Source organism: Perissodus microlepis, chromosome 23 (assembly GCF_051167445.1).
Source record: "Perissodus microlepis isolate ML-2025 ecotype Zambia chromosome 23, ASM5116744v1, whole genome shotgun sequence".
NCBI classification, from domain to species: Eukaryota; Metazoa; Chordata; class Actinopteri; order Cichliformes; family Cichlidae; genus Perissodus; species Perissodus microlepis.
In genome coordinates this window covers 42,920,701-42,940,033 of record NC_140482.1, presented here as the reverse complement: position 1 = coordinate 42,940,033, position 19,333 = coordinate 42,920,701, and the positions used below count along the sequence as shown (strand labels likewise).

Sequence of the window (19,333 nt, the reverse complement as noted above, 5' to 3'; positions counted from 1 at the left end):
ATTCAAGAGAAGAGAAAAAAAGAGGTTCGAACACGAGTTCCTGAGAGGATGAGCAGATTTTGAATATCTCAAAGCAAAACGAGAGGCTGGAGGTCCTGGTGGAGGTATTTCACTGTCCGCTGTGCTGACTGATAGCAGTTTGTCCCAGCTGTCAAAGTGACACACACATATAAACACGCACACACAGGCATTTCCTACCTGCTTTTGTCCCATTCAGAAGGAGCTGTTTGCACATATATAGCTGGTTTCAGATTAACTCTGATCACTGTTCCTGGAAACTGACAGATGCACAAAATATCATACATCGTGGAGTTTAGGTACAACACCTGGTGGACTGGTGTCAGAATAACAACCTGTCTCTAAATATTCAGAAGACTAAAGAGATGGTTGTTAACTTCAGGAAGAGCTCAATGGCCCACACCCCACTGCACATCAACGGATCTGCTGTTGAGATGGTCATCAGTGTGAAGTTCCTGGGTGTGCACATATCAGCTGACCTCTCCTGGAACCTGAACACCACCACCATCATGAAGAAAGCCCAACAACGTCTTCACTTTCTTAGAATCAGAATCAGAATACTTTATTAATCCCGAAGGAAATTAGGGTTACAGCAGGCAGCACGCTAATGGCGCATGCGCACTTACAAAGGAACCTTCTGACCAACTTTACACAAACATCACATTGGGGAGACATGTCAGAAAGGTAGGCTGATAGGAAAAAAACAACGAAAATACATAACATGAGGTAAGAGGAGGAGAAAAAAAACTCCACTCAGACTGAGCTCCTAGTGGGAGAACAGTTTGATAACAGAAAAAACACCTCAGCACAAAAAGCACATGACTTTCAATACACCATAGAAACACAAGACAAGCAACAGGGGCGGGTAAAGGGTAAGAGAGAGCCGGTGTAGACAGTGCATCCGGTCCTGCAGCATGTCTGCGCTGGTCCAGTCGACCGCCATCTTCCCCGGTAGGGCACAAGCATCGAAGGCGTTTGGAAAGGGAGGGGGGATCAGTGTGTGCATATCAGTGTATGTGTGTGTGTGTCCAGAGTTCAGCTGAGACAGTGTCCTTCGCCCTGCCAGGCTAAGTAAACAGTCTTCCAGCCAACCCAGGTGGCCTTGCATGGAATGGGGGGAACAGTCTAAACACAGTCGTTATCATTAAGAAACTGAAGAAGGCCAGTCTCCCTCCTCCTATCCTCACATCATTTTACCGGGGAACCATTGAGATCGTCCTCTGCTGCTACATCATTATCTGGTACGGGAACTGCACCCTCGCTGAAAAGAAGTCTCCACAGCGGATCGTGAGGACAGCAGAGAGGATCATTGGAGGCCCTCTCACATTCATCTCCCAACTCTCTGACAGACACATCATTCGACGTGCGAACAGCATAGTGAAGGACACTTTCCACCCCTCACATGCACTGTTCTCCCTTCTTCCATCTGGCAGACGGTTTCGCAGCATTAAAACTGTAACGACCAGACACTGCAAGAGCTTCTTCCCCCAAGCAGGCAGGGCCCTCAACTCACTACCACAAAAGGACTGATATAAACATACACCTCTACAAACACCTTACAATAATCATCAAAAGACTCAAAAACAACAAAAACTACCACAAATCCACTACAAACTGGTCCTGGGAACAGTATGCTTTGCATACTCAGTCACAGAGTTCTGAACACGCACCAAAATTATATTATATTTGCACAATTTGCACATGTCTTTGTCTTGTCTCGTTAATATCTTGACAATAACTTGAAACTGTTATTCAATACCTACTGCACATTCCACTTTGTATTGTCTCTGTCCTGTCTTTGTTTATCTTTGTTTATCGTACAGTTAATATTTTACAGTTACCATTATAGTATTGTATAGAATTGTATAGTTAGTAATTAGTACCTTTTTATCCCTTAATTTTATTATTTATTTGTAATTCCTAGTTTTATATCTCTTGGAGATATATCCTTTATATATGTATAAATGCACCATGGGGGGCTTAGGGTGAAACAGCATTGCGGTGCACTGTATACTGTGTATACTACTGTATTGACAATAAAGCTCTTGAATCTTTACTTTAGTAACCAAACTGCTGCTGAGATTACCAGTTTGGCTGTATACAGTGCTGTAAAAAAGTCGTTAACTCTTACTTTTGTAAATCGTAAATTAACTGTGATTAACCACTTTTTTGTGTGTTTCTTTGGAAAGCTGAATTTAATGTCACTATTCACACTCAGGCCTGATTACTGCCAGATATAATGAATCAAAAAATCAATAAAACAGAACCTGTCTGACAAAGTGAAGCTGGCAAGAAGACCTCAAAAATCAGCACATCATGCCACGGTCTAAAGAAACTCAACAGATGAGAAACAAAGTCATTGACATCTATCAGTCTGGAAGGGTTAGGGTCATTTCTAAAGCTTTTCTAAAGACTCCAGTGAACAACAGTGAGAAAACCTGGGATAGTGACGAACCTTCCTGACCAAAATTGCAAGAGGACAGTAACGACTTATTCAAAAGGTCACAAAAGAACCCAGAACATCTAAAGACCTGCAAGCCTCACTTGCCCTAGTTAAGGTCAGATTTCATGATTCAACAATAAGAAAGAGACTGGAAAAATGGCATCCATGAGAGAGCTCTAAAGAGGAAACCACTGCTGACCAAAAGGAACATAAAGGCTTAACTGCCAAAATTTGCCAAAAAACATCTTGACGATCCTCAAGAGTTTTAGGAAATTATTCTGTGAACTGATGAGACAAAAGCTGAAGCTTTTCCATAAAGGAACATCATACTAACAATCAAACATGGTGGTGATAGTGTGATGGTCTGGGGGTGCTTTGATGCTTCAGGACTTGGACAACTTCAGTAAGTGATGAAACCATGAATTCTGCTTTCTACCAGAAAATCCAGACAAAGTATGTCCGCCCCGTTCGTTCCCTGAATTTGGCTGATTTAAAAATGTTCTGCAAAGAAGGTAGGCAAAAATTTCTCCACACTGATGTGAAAGACTCATTGCCAATTACCAAAATGATTGCTTGATTATAGGTCTTGCTGCCAAGACTGGCACAACCAGTTATTAGGTTTCAAATGACCTTTTTCACATAGAGCCAAGCGTGGATAGCTTTTTTTTCCACTCCTGATCATGATCTAAAAAGTGCATTTTGTATTTACTCTGGTTATCTTTGTCTAATGCTAAAATTTGTTTGATGATCTGAAAAAAGATCTGAAAGTGTGACAAATAAACACACACAGAAGAAAAAGAAATCAGAAAGAGGGCAAATACTTCACAGCACTGTATGTATTCTAAAAATGGTGTGTAACCTCTATCAAACTGGGATAGGGCACAAACATCAACCTGGGTTGAGTTGCTGTCTTATTTTCATTTTTCAAAGGTTTTTACCTTTGGTTTCGTTTTAAATTAGATTTTAGTTTAATTTGGTTTTAATAACAGGTTTACCGGGTTTGGTGCTTATTGTTTTCAGTTTCACTGTTTTTTTTGTTTTACTTTCACTTCACTTTCACTAAATGCTTAGACGTTTTTTGCAGAAACATGTGCAGAGAGTCTGTTTTTAAATCGTATATAGATATCCTGGACAGGCGTTTACAGTAAAGGAGAGCTCCGGGTCAGACACATTCTTTGCTCATTGATTGGCTGTTTCCGGACAACCGTTTCGTCACTTATCTCCGCCCCTTGTCCTGTGACTGGAGCTGACGCTGGCGGGGGCTGCGTCAAGTGGAAGAACAGGAAGTCTAGACACTTAAAGTTTGAAAATAAAAGAACGGTCAGGACAAATGGCCGCTAAAGCGGTTTCAAAGAGAAAAAATATATAGAGACGATATTGAAACAATATCGAGTCGATATTGTTTTGTGTTTACATCTTTGTGCAGAATCGAGTCGATATTGTTTCTCAAGGGTGACACGTTCAAGTTCTAAAAACAATGGCAGCGGTAAAACAGTAAAACACACGTAGTTCAACAGCAATTAAACTAAAGCGACATCAGTTAGCAGCGGTCACATTTACAGTACTGTACTTTCTAGTGTTTCTGTCAAAGGGGCATTTTTATTTTGAAAATTTGTTTCGGATGCATACTTCTTCCTCTAACTAACTTGGCGCTGTGACATTACAGTGAACACACGGGCTAACCAGTCTGACAGCAATCAATCTTCCAGTAAGCAAAGGAGATCTCTGCATTGTCCACCCGGATCTATATTATTTGTGTTATGAGAAGAGGACGCGGGCTCTCTTTGGACAGCGGTGAGGAAAAAAAGTAGCGCCGGGGCTAATGCTAGCTTACGGCTGCCTGTAACATGACCTAGCTTAATCGGTTAGCCTCCAGGACAGCACTCACCGTGAGAGATTTTCAAGTGTGACAGCTGCTAATAACTAACCGAGAAAAGCCGGGCATATGTGTGTACAGCTACCTATCTGAACACCGTGTGTAGCAATGTGTAGGAAGATGCACGGCGTCGCTGCTAACTCTTGTTCGATAACTTTGCTAAAAACACTTTTAATAAACAATCCATCTTCCATCCACTGCAGTTTGATACTTAAGTTATGTAACTGTAATATTAAGATCAACAGAAGTGTTTCGGCTCGATCCAAACTGTGTTTGCGGTGTTGTTCGTGCCCGCTGATACGAGTGTGTTTGTCCTTGCTGACGCCTCCGGTTTCAGATTGACCAGCATGGCTGCGGCGCCTCCACTCAGACGGACAGACTCGGCCCGGGGCGAGTTTTCCCCTCTCAAGCACTTTGTTGTGGCCAAGAAGACGATAAGCGATGTGTTCGAGCAGCTACTCCACTACGTGAAGGAGACTTCAGAGTTTGTGGAAGGTGAGAGAAGTTTGCCTGGGAGCTTCTAACACCGACTTCTTGTCAATCAGGAGTGTTGGTGCAGGAGGCGCACAGCACTTGCTTTTCTTCATGCTGTGTTTTTGTGCTGGCAGACATCAGCGGGAATAAAGCTTTGGAGAACATCGCAACTCAGGATCAGAAGGAGCAGATTAAGGCATATAGAGACAAACTGGCTGTCATCAAGGAGGTGCTGGCACGCAGGCACATGAAAGTGGCCTTTTTTGGCAGGTTAGTCTACCTGTTGACCAGATTTATTTTTATTTAATGACATTTTATTAATAAAAAGTTTTTGTTATCAGTTTACTTCAGTGATGTGTTTGTGAGGTTTAAGAAGATCAGAACAGGTATTACAATATAAACGGTGCATTTGTGAAGAAAGTGGACTCACACTCATTTTAAGTCTTGCTAAAGAAGTCTTTTTATTTTTATTTCAGTGTAATCAGGTGTTTTCACATCTAGTTTTACTTTTCATGTTTACTTTCGAGGGCAGCACGGTGGTTAGCACTGTTGCCGCACAGCAAGAAGGTCCTGAGTTCAATTCCACCATCAGGCCGGGGTCTTTCTGTGTGGAGTTTGCATGTTCTCCCCGTGTCTGCGTGGGTTCCCTCCGGGTACTCCGGCTTCCTCCCACCGTCCAAAGACATGCAGTTTGTGGGGATAGGTTAATTGGATAATCCAAATTGCCACTAGGTGTGAATGTGAGTGTGAATGGTTGTCTGTCCTTGTGTGTTAGCCCTGCGACAGACTGGCGACCTGTCCAGGGTGTACCCCGCCTCTCGCCCTATGACAGCTGGGATTGGCTCCAGCACCCCCCGCGACCCTGAAAAGGATAAGCGGTAGTGAATGGATGGATGGATGGATGTTTACTTTCGTTGAACTATAATAACCATGATGCTTTACACATGCTCTACCAAAAGCGGTGCTATTCTTAAATGGTATTTTCCAGAGTGGGTTTTTTGTTGTTGTGACGCTCTCAGTCGTGGGAATGTAAAGCACTCTTTTCCCTGTTGTGTGGATAGGCGTGTCTTTACTTTCATTTTCTTTAACTATGAGTCACGTGCCTCGAGTAGTTACCTGACCATGAAACTAATGTGTTACAGCAAAACAAGCATGTCCTATATTCAAGTAATTCAGTCAGATGGCAATAAATTGCACCATACAGCAGCTGGACTAGCTGAAAATAACAGGAACTTTGTACGTAACACTTTCATTTCTTTATGAGTTTTTAAAATCATGAGCACACTGAGCAACAACAGGTCTCACTTGCAAATGAGACCTCGAGTGTCAGTGGGACCGCCTGTGTGGATTAGGGCTGCCACAAACTATTATTTTGATAGTCGACTAGTCACCGATTATTTTTGCGATTAGTCGACTAATCAGATCATCATCCATTAGACGTAAAACGTACAGCTTATTGCACCAGCAGCATCTGCTCTTATATAACTATCATTAGCTTACAGCTTTAAGTCTTTAAGGTATGTGCTAACTAAAAATAAAGACAAAATGATAGTTTATTACATTTTAATGAAATCTGCAGATTGTTTCGGTGAAGTTTAATAAACTCCTTGCGATCTAAAATATAACAGGACACCGGAGTATATTCTCGAGCATCTCACACTTCTGATAATCAGTTTTCTGCTTGAGGTTTAGTCAGCTGTGTAAAAACTATAACTTTAATCTCAGCCAAACCGATTTACTCAGGAACAAATAAAATACAAAAAAAAGCCTAACAATAACATTTTGAAGTTATCTAAGTCAGCGGTCCCCAACCTTTTTTGCGCCACGGACCGGTTTATGCCCGACAATATTTTCACAGACCGGCCTTTAATGTGTTGCGGATAAATACAACAAAATAAAACTAGTACCGGTAACGAAAAAAAGATGATTTATTCATAACACACGTGAAAAGACCCAGGAAAACCGAGTAAACGATAAAAAAAATAACGCTGAAAACCGATAAAAACCCTGAAAACTATACATTTCACACCTGAGCCTCAACTCTCGCGGCCCGGTACCAAACGACTCACGGACCGGTACCGGTCCGAGGCCCGGGGGTTGGGGACCGCTGATCTAAGTGACTTAAATATGTTTAACCTGAGTAGCGAAAGACGGCGGTGGGTTTGAAAACGATTTGCCGGGAGTCCGGTGTTCTCACGGCTCTAGTGAGCCTTGCCCCCGGCTAGCTATCGAGCTAGTGGGTAACAGACGTCTCCGAAAACGTAGGAGCGCTTTTGAAAACATGTGGTGTCTTGATAAACTGAGCAGATATTTGAGGTTTACACAGCTACATTCTCGCCTGAAAATATGTTAAACGTTTATTTTGTGACCCAGAAAGAATAATAAGAGTAACATTAAAACTAACTAGCTGCCGCCATTGTTGGAAACTGAGCTGGGCCGCGCTATGAATTCTGGGACACAGCTTCTTCTTCTTCGGGGTTTAACGGCAGCTGGCATCCTTGTACATGCAGTGCTGCCATCTTCTGTTTCAGTCCGTTATTACACTCTTAAATCCTACTACTTATTCCTGCGTCTTTCAGGATCTTACAAAGCTTCAAACGACGCGTCGACTATTAAATCAGTCGTCGACGATTTTGATAGTCGACGTAATCGTGACTAGTCGACTAATCGTGGCAGCCCTAGTGTGGATAAAGGTTAAATAAGTAAGTAAAGAATCTGTTTGTTGATCTCAGGACCAGTAATGGTAAAAGCACAGTGATTAATGCCATGCTGAGGGATCGAGTGCTGCCAAGTGGTATTGGCCACACCACCAACTGCTTCTTGAGTGTGGAGGGCACCGATGACGATAAGGCCTACCTCAAGACAGACGGCTCAGATGAAAAGAAGAGTGTCAAGGTAAGTTTAATTCAGAGGCAGCAGAATGTTTTTGGAAGTTTGCGAGCTCTGTCTAGTAATTATGTGCAGCTGATCCCCTCCAGAGAAACTGAGGACAAAGTTTACGTGAACACACGCACCAGAATGCCACCGTGGTCGTTAATCAGAGCATCTGTTCACACTGCTTGCCGCTCTTTCTATCATACTATACGTCCTTATTCTTGTTGTTTGTGGTTTGCTATTAAAACACCAGTAATAATGGGACTGAAGTTTTTCACAGTTGCAGATAAATGTAGCACTTGAGTAGCTAAATGGACTGGTTCTTATATGGCGCTTTCACACCAGCACTTATTTCTGTGTAAGTGCTTTCTGTCTAACTTCACACACATTCATACTCCGATGTGTCTGCAAGCATGCAGAGTGGAGCAGCCAGGGATTGAACCACAAACCTTTCAGGTAGTCGATGGCTTGCTGTACCTCGTGAGCTACAGCCACGTAAATAGTCAATTGAATGCAAACTGAACTGGGCAAAGGCTGAACTTGTAGCCATGTAAGAACATGTGACATGAAGGCAGGATGTTTACTGCAGTGTCAGGTGTCTGAAATTTAAAGGAGACCCTACAGTCTTGTTTACTGTGTGGAGCTGAGCGGCTTCGTCTCACCTTCCTAATAATCAGTCTGGTGTTTTTACGTGTTAATAACTCAAGTGATTAAAGCTAGGTGGGTTTCCAAGTGGTAAATTTACTCATATTTATAAATAATGCACTTCTACTCGAATCAAGCACTCGAAGCACTTTTCACTACAAGCCACTTTTCTTCCAGTCATACAGACCTAAGGTGCTTTGTTAACACACTCTCTCACACTCTGATGGATTCTTGGGACAATTCAGGGTCCAAACCAGCACCCTTCGGTGGTTTTTAACACATTTTGGTGGCTGCAAAATGTGCTAAAATTTTCATTTGCATTACTATAAACTTTTTGTGTAAATATTCCTATCAGTGGATTTCCTCCCTGTCTGCAGACCGTGAACCAGCTGGCTCACGCGCTTCTCATGGATGAAAGCCTGGATGCCGGCTGCCTGGTACGTGTCTTCTGGCCAAAGACCAAATGTGCTCTGCTGCGAGACGACCTGGTGCTTGTAGACAGGTAACAGGATCAGATCTTCGCATCTGAAAAGTCCACCTATCTCGTACATTTGGTGTATTTGACCTCCCTTCTGACTTCCAGCCCCGGAACAGACGTCACGTTAGAGCTGGACAGCTGGATAGACAAGTTTTGCCTGGATGCTGATGTTTTTGTGCTGGTGGCAAACTCAGAGTCTACACTCATGAACACGGTAAAGTGTCTCACACACATCAAACTCATGTTTGGCTGCTGTCCTGATGTCATTCTGTTTCAATAATTAGTTGCAGCAGCACTTTCATGTGTAGATAGGGAATAACCTGAGCTGGGGAAAAGGCCGGATAACGTTTTAAATCATCGAAACAGCTCCATGGATGAGCGCCACTCACAGGATTGATCAAAGAAATTCCCTCATTGTTCCCGCTTGTAATTCAGCTCTGAATTTTGTCATCGTATTGCCAGCACCTGTCATCTTATCTGATCTGTCTAGTCAGCTTTTTTCAGATTGCCTCTATGCTTGTGTCAGTCATCAAAACCATTATTCAAACCATTATTAGGCTTGTTAGTTACTGATATTTTATCTGCTCTTTCTTTGTCAGTTACTTGTTTAAATGTATATTAATGCATATATTGATAGCTATTAGATGATAGGGTCGCTGTGTCCGTCGGCCCGTTGTCACCCGTCATTGCTCTATAAGCCTCTAAGTTTTCATTTAAGTGGATGGTGTCCTCCAAAGGCCTATCTCCCCTCACCACACTCCCTGCCGGTAACTGATGCCCTCAGGGGTCGGTGCGTTGGTGGTTCTTGGTGTCCGGGGCTGGGCGCTCAGGTATGTACCAGCTCACTCCCGGTGACTACTTGGCGGGGCCTGGTGCCTGTTGGTCAGTCAGGCCTCTTCCCGGGCAAAGGGGGCCCTCGGGCCTCCGGCCTCTGGGCCTGCGGCTCGGTTCACTCTGGCACAGCTGGCTGCCGGCAGAGCCGGCGGGCACGCCACTTCAGCCCCCTCTGGCTTCTGCTCCGTGGCTACTGGGTGACCCCTCATCTGGGGCTCTCCTCAGCTCTTCCCAGGAGGGTGGCACGGATGCCCCTCCGGTGGTCCTCCTTGGGCTCTCGCACTCTGGGGCCTCTGGATGTCTAGGGCCTGGATCTCCTCCATGCCTGCTTCATGCCTTGGGGGAAAGGGCTATGGCTCTCTACATCCTCTAGCACAGCGGTCCCCAACCTTTTTTGCGCCACGGCAATATTTTGCCCGACAATATTTTCACGGACCGGCCTTTAAGGTGTCGCGGATAAATACAACAAAATAAAACTAGTACCGGTACCGAAAAAAGAAGATTTATTCATAACACACGTGAAAAGACCCAGGAAAACAGAGTTAACGATAAAAACGATAAAAACGATAACAAAATAACGCTGAAAACCGATAAAAACCCTGAAAACCAGACATTTCACACCTGAGCCTCAACTCTCGCGGCCCGGCACCAAACGACTCACGGACCGGTACCGGTCCGAGGCCCGGGGGTTGGGGACCGCTGCTCTAGCAGACCATTACATGGGGAAACCTTTTGAATACAAGCGCGCTGATCCACACAGGTGTGCACACGGGTGTTCACTGTTCATAGACATAAACTACACCTCTATTGGCTGCTATTTCCAAGCACATTGTGCGCTGTCGGTCCTGCTTGCTGCACAACAACATTCAATATTTAGTATTTACTGCTGTTTACACTGAGCTAGATTAACGTGATGGTGTTGTGTTTAGTATGTTGCTCTGTTTTTTTTGCTTGTTTTCTCTTCTTTTTCTCTCAACAGGTGGTCCAGGAGATTTTTTTTCTTCTTTGTCTTTTTAAGTGCCCTCTCTCACTGTCCCTCTTCCCTTCTGTTTTTCTTTTCCTTCATCTTTCTTTCTCCCTTTCCTATCCATCAGTCATGTCTGTCCCGTCTGTAACAACTGAAAATAAAATAAATAACAACAACAAAGGTCGATCAAATGGACCAATACGGCAAGGCCGTGATGATCCATTTGGCAAAGTAAATCCATTGGGTCTCATTGTTGGTCTTCAGACAACAATTCTGACGGCTAAAGAACCAAATGGGACAGGCAAAAAAATAAAAAAAATAAGTGGATGGTGGCACAGCAGTTTGACTCCAAGTTTCCAGTTCTGTGAGTGCCAGAGGGGCCGTGTGGATGTTCTCTATGCTGAGCTGATAAGAGTGCAACCAGCCAGTGTTTATGTCCGACCACAAACAGGCCCCACTCTTCTTTCTGTCTGCACATTCATGCAGCGTGAAGCTAAACACAGCCAGTCACAGAGATCTTTAGCGCAGCTGCAGTTCTTAAAGGCAAAGCAGACTTGCATTCCACTCTGGGCTTTTCTGTAGATATAAATCGAGGATTTATGTAAATAACTTTGATGGCTGAGTAGCAAACATAAAGCTACCATTTCTGCATAAGTGTGCAAACCGTGAGGATTTTTACCCCTGCAGTCTGCACCCTGTCAAATCAAGCAGGAGCTTTGTTTTGGAAAGAAAGAAATGACTTCCTGTCTTTACTGTTCTGCACTACTCAGACTGTCCTTTAACTTCTTTGCTTCTAGGAAAAGCACTTTTTCCACAAAGTGAATGAGCGTCTTTCAAAGCCGAACATCTTCATCCTCAACAATCGCTGGGACGCCTCAGCAAATGAACCAGAATACATGGAGGACGTGAGTATGGGATTGCTGTGTCATCAGCCTCCAATGAAAGAGATTGTTACTTTGAGAATACATAATGTAAAAAACCTCATACGTGAAGGTGGCGTGTCTTCTTTTTCAGGTGAGGAAGCAGCACACAGACCGTTGTGTGAACTTCTTGGTGGACGAGCTCAAAGTTTTGGACAGTGATAAGGCACCCAACCACATTTTCTTTGTCTCTGCAAAGGAGGTGCTCAATTCCCGTATGCAGCGTGCACAAGGCATGCCTGAAACAGGTGAGGATACAGGGAAGGTCGCACTAACAAAGTGTACTACCCAGATTTCATACATGTGCGTTCACCAGTGTTACGCAGAAGCCTCGATATCAATATAAAGCAGAACTCTGAACGAATATTAAATTAGAGGTTTAGATGTTTACATCCGATGTGAGTCAAAGTATTGTACGCGTGCATTTTTGCAGTCATGTTCAGAACTTTATGATCTTTCTAATGTGATTAAATTGTCCAACAGGTGGCGCTCTTGCTGAGGGCTTCCAGGAGAGACTGAAGGAGTTTCAGTGCTTTGAAAGGAGGTTTGAGGTGTGTTTGTGTGCGTTTAGGAAAACGAATATTCCAATGTTTACTAACAAACTGAGTGTTGGATGGATGTTTCAGTCGTTACAAATATAGGATTCAAAGAAACGTTAGGTTGCATGGATGCCTGCTGAGAGCTGCAGTTAGCGCATTGTCAGAAATTACAGCTGAAGAAAGAAGGGAACTCACCGCTAAGCTAACTGAGATTGTTTCCTCATTCATTGTGAGCAGGAGAAGAAAAGAGTGGCTGCTCTACAAGAAGCAGAACTTAGCTTGTTGCACAAGTCTGCTAACATTTGTGGAATAAATAAGAAATCTTCAGATGTTCCTTTGCCAGCTCAAAGTAGTAGTAGTCTGTGTGTGTTTCGATGTTTTAAAAAAAAACAAGAGTCGGCGTGAGTCTTCCCTCGAGCAGTAACAGCTGACAGAAGCAGCCAGCTGCTCAGACGTTGACTCCCGCAGGGCCGTCCACTCGCTGCGCCTTTTTTACATCAACCTGCGTCTTCATTGCTGAAATCTAGATTCACTTAGGTGAGGGCAGCCGTTTGTTTTGTTCCACATTTTTTCATTGAGTTTTGTTGCTTTTTTTTTTTTTTTTTTTTAATTTTGCATCTTATTGTGGTATTTTGGTTTTTGTTGTATTTTACTGTATAGATCCTGGGAATAAAAGCACATAGAATAAGAGACATTTGGCTTCACTGGCAGCTTGGTCTGGCTGTTGGGGTTGTTAGTGATGGATGCTGGAACATCAGATTAGATCCAACATAGGAAAATGTTAAAGTAGGCAGTTAGCAAGTTGGCATACACTTCTCCTCCTCCTTTACACCTGAAATAGCCCAATAAAGGAGGAATTGTTTGGAAGAGAGCATATCAGACAAATCATCATACAGCTGGAAAAGGGGAAACAAAAAGTGCTCTGTGAGGAAAACAAAGAAAGCACAGTTCTGATGAAGTAGATTTACTATATCGTTAGAGAGCTGCTTCTGTCAGGGTCAGGAATCTGTTTCCAGTAAGTCATCGCGATACTCTTTACTTAAAATGAATAACAGCTACTTTAAATCCCAACATGACATAAAATTCCTACTTATCTATGTTGCACTTCCTCCTTCATTCTGTTGCGTTTGTGTTTAAATTCACTTAATATGTTGATTTTTATTTCTTAATTTTGTTGTGAGATCACCAACACACTACTGTGACCAAATGTGGGCTGCGTGACACAAGATACGCACTCTGCTGCTGTCGTTTCCACACCTGTGTTTCCATTTCTTTTCTTCTTCTTTTAAGTCAAACGTAGCAGGTGTTTATCTTGTCCTACATTCGTCCCTGGTGGCGTGCAAGTTCCCGCACGGCGTCCAGCAGCAGCCACAGTAAATGTCACAGTAACTTGTGTGTTATGGCCTCGCAGGAGTGTATCTCGCAGTCAGCAGTGAAAACAAAGTTTGAGCAGCACACTATCAGGGCCAAGCAGATCACAGAACAAGTCAAGAGCATAATGGATGCCATCCACATCGAGGCTGCGGAGAAGAGGTGAGCGCCCACTACGTTTTCTTTACTTATAATGTCTGATCTTCCTCCAGCTGAAGGGTTTCTAGAGATAAAACATCAGCATGCTGAAAAGTTATGTGATCATTTGAGTTGTCAACATGTTTTTTTTGCTTCTTTCTGCTGTGCAGGTCTAATCAACGTTTTACTGTCAAGTTATTTACCTGCTAGTTTGCATGTGTGACAGCATTTCCTGTTTGGGGGGCGGGGTCTTCAGAGTGGCGGCACTGGAGGACAGAGAGTATCAGATGGATCGGCTGGAGTTTGTCAAGAATCAACTCAACCTGCTAGTCGATGAAATTAAAAAGAAGATCAAGGCAATCAGTGAGGACGTGGAGTCCAAGGTAACACTGACAAAAGGAGAAATGGATTTTTTTCTGCCCTGAAGGATCTCCAACCTCAGATATTTACTTTGTGATTACACCAACACATGCAGTGCTAATTATCTGCTGATCACTTAGGTGTTTCATGTGATCATAGTTTTTAAGGAGCCAGATATCACTATATATCAGCTAAGAGGGGTTTTTTCTGCTTATAAAACAGATTTCTCGTTTATTTATTAACTTGGTCACGCTGTCTGCTTTTATTAGCAAACACGTTGCCAACAGCAGATGGCAGGGTGCCCTCTGGTGGCCAAATTATGCATAATCAACACCTGATTGAAGGGTGTTTCACCTGTCTCTTCTTTAGATCAGCTGATAAATTTATCAGATGTTATAAATGACAGTAGGTCAGCAAATAGCAAATATTATATCAATCAATCAATTTATTTGTAAGCAACATTTAAAAACCACACAGGTTGACCAAAGTGCTGTACATAGTAACAAAAGTAACAAGTAGAACAAACACGCACAGAGAATAAAACACAAACTCAGTCATGATTAAAAGCTAGAGAGTAAAAATGTGTTTTGAGACAGGCTTTAAAAATGTCGAGTGTTGGAGAGATCCTAATCTGAAGAGGCAGACTGATCCAAAGTCTGCTCTGTGTGTAGCCTGCTGCTAGGGACAATCAGAAGCAACTTATTAGCTGACCTGAGAGATCTGTTTGCAGTATTTTTAGTTAAAAGGTCAGAGAGGTATGACAGAGCTAATCCATTTAGAGACTTAAAAGCAAGCAATAACATCTTAAAATCAATTCTACAATGCACTGGAAGCCAGTGTAAACGAGCCTGGAGAGATATGGTCATGTTTACGAGCGCCTGTCAGGAGTCGGACTGCAGCATCCTGAACTAGCTGAAGAGCAGAGCCTGGCTGGTACCGAAATAAAGACTATTACAGTCGTCAAGCCTGGATGAAATAAGCGCATGGATCACTTTCTCAGAGTCAGCAGGTGACAAGCTGATTAACAGAGCTTTTGTCTGTTTCCTTTCTCCTTTAAATGAAAGTAACTTAATTACCTCTATATGCAAAAATAAAACTGTAATTGTTTTTTTTTTTCCTTCTTTATTTCGCTGATATTGAAATTGGAAAAACTTCTTGATGCCTGGACAGAAACCAGAGGAAGCTCCATTGTGTGTCACTGACTAGATCAGCTTGAGCTCCCATGTTGCGTTTTATCCAGGTTTCCACCGCCATGGGGGAGGAGATCTGTCGCCTTCATTTAATTGTTGATGAGTTCCACTGTGACTTCCACCCCTCACCTCAGGTCCTCAAAATGTACAAGTCTGTAAGTAAAGGCAGCATAAAAACACCTCAGACGAAATAAAAGCCAATAAAATGATGTTCTGCTTAGCCAGCTGTAAGGGTCAACAATCGATGCTCATTAAAGTTGTCTGCTACACATTCAGTCACCAAGCAGATAAACTGCCTGTACATACTACTTGCTGAAGTTTCTCTCTGCTACACGGTGTACTACACACATTTAGTTTAACTTTATCTGACAGGCTTCTATTTCCTTCCTCTGAAAGCAGTTAGCATCTGCTAGCTTTAGCACTACAGTGTTCCAGTTTCAGTTTTAGTGCAATAACAGATGCCAAGTCTGCATAAACACTGTGACAGTGCCATGCGTGCAAAGATCCTTTTTTCCATCTGACCTCTGACCCCTGTTGCTGTTGGCAGGAGCTGCTGGCTCATGTGGAGGAGGGGATGGGCAAGAATTTGGCTTTCCGCTGCTCCAATGCTGTCAACGCCTCTGTTCAGTCCACCCAGGAATACATGATAGGTAATTCACGTAACACGGATGTTAATGAATAAGAGCTCCTTTGCAATGTTGCAATATAAAAGCTGAAGTCGTTAACGCAATTTCTGAAAATGGTTTCATCTCTTAAGAAATGGATATTTTTTATTAGAAAATGGCTTCAGGGCAGCATTTTTTCGCTCCGTCACTCATTCGCAGCATTGCTAAACTTGGTCAGAACCTTTTTGCCTTCAGGCTGATGTCTGCTACACCCTGATCACTGCTATATTTACCCTCCTCGCTGAATGCTGTCATTCCATGCCCCATTATGCGACAAATGCGTCACTGTCATGCACGCATGCAAGCTGTGCTCGGTGACAGTGATGTTGTAAAGGTGTTAATGTGCCCTCTGATGAAAAGACTTCCGGAGCTGTTCTATAAATCGGTTTCTCTTTTTCCTTGTAAGGAAAAGTGCAACACAAACGTGTCATATTTGGTTCTTAACTTTGAGCCCAGCAGGTCCCTAAAGTTATACCAGCTCTAAATGTGTCCAAATGTGAATGTCCTCATTTTGAAGGGCTGCCCACCTAGTGTCCAAATATGCCTTCTCTTCATTTTATGCTGGGATTCTCCCTTTCCAGAGAGCATGCTCCCTCTGCTTCCCTCTTCAACCCAGAGCCAGGTGTCCATGCTGATGAACAGCAGGAAGTTTGACATGAGTTACGACCTAAACTGCGCCACACTTTGCAGCGACTTCCAGGAAGACATTGAGTTTAAGTTTTCGCTGGGCTGGAAAGCGTTAGTCCACCGCTTTCTGGGATCTGCCAATGCAGAGAGAGCTCTTAGACTGGTGGACCAGAACTTTCAGGTGCGCACCAATCAAGAATTATTATTGTAATGACACTTTTTCATACCCTATTCTGAAAAACTCTGCTTGTCATTCCTTAGACACCTCGCCCAGCACTGCCTCAGACCCAAACACCCTCCTCCTCAGCGCCCCCCACGACCGTGGCAGTGCCCAACCAGCAGACAGCCCTCATGACCCAGGAGGACCTGATAGTAGCCGTCGCTTCCCTCAATTCCCGCACTTCAATGGGCGTACTGGTCGTTGGAGGAGTGGTATGTTGTGTCTGAGGTCGTTTTTAATTCCAACATATGAAATATGGTGTGTGAGTAAAGAGTAAGGAAGACAGTAAGTCCATTTTCTTTATCTAGCACATTTCAAACAAAAGTGATTTACAATAAAAAGAAAAAGAAGAAGCTGCTCTTAACCACAGCACTGGTTTCACTGTCAAAGATGTTTGAACCTGTTTTAATAAAAGGAGCCCGAGAACCCAGGTCTCATTTTAACCTCTCAGTTAATAGTGGACAGTCAAACAATATGAACTCTGATTGGACATATTGAACTGTAAGAAACTGTTTGGACATTGAGTTTTTATTTGATGCACTCCCTGAGCTTTGTTATGGACCAGGGCGTTCCAATATTCAGAAATCAAAAGTAATGTAAAGTTCAGCTAAATGTCCAAAACTGTGTGTCCAACGAAATTCAGGCCTTATGTTTGCCACCACTGAACTAACATGTACTCCCCCCATGTACTCCCCCATCTTTGTGATGTGCATTTTAGCCTGTTTAACGTTTTCCTGTTAAAAATGGTTGATATTTGTTCCATTGTAGCTCAACAGGATTGTTTAGATGACCGTCTTTGTAAACCTATAGAGAGAAGAGTAGTATTTGCAAATACACGGTGCTGAACTCGACATGTTTAATCTAAGCTTCCACCACTGAAACAGCAAAATAAGCATGCTTCACCTGCCTACTCTCTCTCAGGTGTGGAGAACCGTTGGCTGGAGGCTGATCGCCCTGTCAGCCTCTCTCTATGGCCTGCTGTACCTATACGAGAGACTCACTTGGACCACGAAGGCAAAGGAGCGTGCTCTGAAGCGGCAGTTTGTGGACTATGCATCCGATAAAATGCAGCTCATGGTCAGCCTTACGAGTGCAAACTGTAGCAAACAAGTCCAACAGTAAGTGTGCTGCCTTTCATATCATCTGTCTATCCAGTGAGCTGACGGTGTGCACTGTGAACCATCTAAAAATCATTTCTGCCACTTGCTCTTCTGTGTGCATGAATAGGTTATAGCCTCATGGTTTTTGCTTCCCTCCTCCTGCCTCCTTTCCTAATTTAAACCTACACAGCTCAGCCCCGCCCTCTGTAACAGAGCTAAATAAATAAGCAGTGCCACACTGTGCCCTCTGTGTTACCAGGGAGATGGCAACCACCTTTGCTAGGCTCTGTCAGCAGGTGGACCAGACGCAGAAAGAGCTGGAGGCAGAAATCCGTCAACTGACAGCGAAGATCGATCAGCTGGAGAGCATCCAGAGCCGCTCCAAGAGCCTGCGGTCAGTCCAGCTCCCTCTCTTATCGGGAATAACGGGAAAAGTAAAGTGTCTGTCTGGGAATTGATCAGGAACCAGTGTGGGGAACGTTAGCATCTCAGATCAAATGAATGATAACAGTAATTGGAAACGTGTAGTTGAGTTCTACATGACAGATATCACAAAATGTTATCTCAACCCAAGAAGGTAATAAGTCAAGTATTTCTTTTTATACACGATGTGTGCAGACATAAAGCCACTGACCTGGAGAAACAGCTGGAGGAGTTCACCAAGCAGTATTTGCAGCCTGAGCAGTGAAGATCCTGTTCTTCATCGCTCCACAGTTCAGCTCTCACGGAGCCAGTCATTCCTCAGTTCGGTGCCACGTCACTGCAAGATCGCGCAAACTACAGCCGAGGTTTATGCGCCGATGTTTTGATAATCAGCTTCTCAATTATTCATTTATAATTGTGTTGGTACCCCGGGAACAGTTTTCAATCTGAATAGCCACTTGTAATTTTTTCCTTCTTTTTGTGATTTTGTAGATTTGACTGTTAATCTAAAAAAAAAAAAAAGACGATTCTTCATGATTAGCAGAGAGACGTGCAAAGGCCCAGACACAACAGGGTCTGCTGTATGTCAGGCTCCTCTAAAAGCAGTGAACACACCTGAATCCTGTGGTGCAGATATGCTCCACGGGTCACGGTTATCCTGGTCGGCGTGCACACCACCGGTCGGGTGCTGTATTTGGACACTAATGTGCTTCTGACTGTGAATATTTCAGTAACCTCTATGGAGCAAATCAGTACGACTGTACGTGCATCTGTTTGGTCACATCTACATTGTGTGAAAAACAAATTAATTTAATAATGAAAGAAAACATTTTCACAGTTACAGGAAGCTCAGTAAATTCACTCAATCGTTTGAGTACGAATGAAAAGCTGAAGCCTTGTCTGCTATTTTCTAATACTCCAAACTGTATAGAACAAAAGCTTTCAAAATATTCATATATATATATTTTATAATACCCTATTTTATTTATACCCATTACCTGATGATGACTACACCAGTGTGCACTTTGTAAACTTGTTTTCCTCAAATGTGTCCTAAAGTATGTGTAGATTTTCCAAATTGCATTAAAACTGCAACGATCTAAAACAAGATTTTGTGCGTTTCTTTTTGGACACTTACAGAAAAAAGGTCAAAGGTGTTCAATATGGCAAT

At 43.1% G+C, this 19,333-nt stretch overlaps 1 protein-coding gene across 1 annotated transcript; it reads left to right on the top strand.

The window, feature by feature from the left end:
- The first annotated feature begins 4,085 nt into the window (after nucleotides 1–4,085).
- mfn1b (mitofusin 1b) lies at nucleotides 4,086–19,270 on the top strand. Its single transcript, XM_084920340.1, has 18 exons — nucleotides 4,086–4,255; nucleotides 4,675–4,832; nucleotides 4,946–5,081; nucleotides 7,544–7,706; nucleotides 8,708–8,832; nucleotides 8,914–9,022; nucleotides 11,407–11,514; nucleotides 11,624–11,777; nucleotides 12,013–12,080; nucleotides 13,480–13,601; nucleotides 13,834–13,960; nucleotides 15,178–15,282; nucleotides 15,675–15,777; nucleotides 16,374–16,600; nucleotides 16,681–16,851; nucleotides 17,561–17,757; nucleotides 17,999–18,133; nucleotides 18,358–19,270. The coding sequence occupies exons 2-18, from the start codon at nucleotides 4,685–4,687 to the stop codon at nucleotides 18,425–18,427; spliced, it is 2,268 nt and encodes a 755-aa protein (XP_084776466.1). The 5' UTR covers nucleotides 4,086–4,255; nucleotides 4,675–4,684; the 3' UTR covers nucleotides 18,428–19,270.
- The last annotated feature ends 63 nt before the right edge of the window (nucleotides 19,271–19,333 follow it).

What these genes read in the sequence shown, in the direction of transcription:
- mfn1b (XM_084920340.1), top strand. Translation starts at nt 4,685, where the DNA reads ATGGCTGCGGCGCCTCCACTCAGACGGACAGACTCGGCCCGGGGCGAG. An exon ending in GCTTTGAAAGGAGGTTTGAG is followed by an intron (nt 12,081 to 13,479) that starts GTGTGTTTGTGT and finishes ATGGCCTCGCAG; the next exon opens with GAGTGTATCTCGCAGTCAGC. An exon ending in TACTGGTCGTTGGAGGAGTG is followed by an intron (nt 16,852 to 17,560) that starts GTATGTTGTGTC and finishes ACTCTCTCTCAG; the next exon opens with GTGTGGAGAACCGTTGGCTG.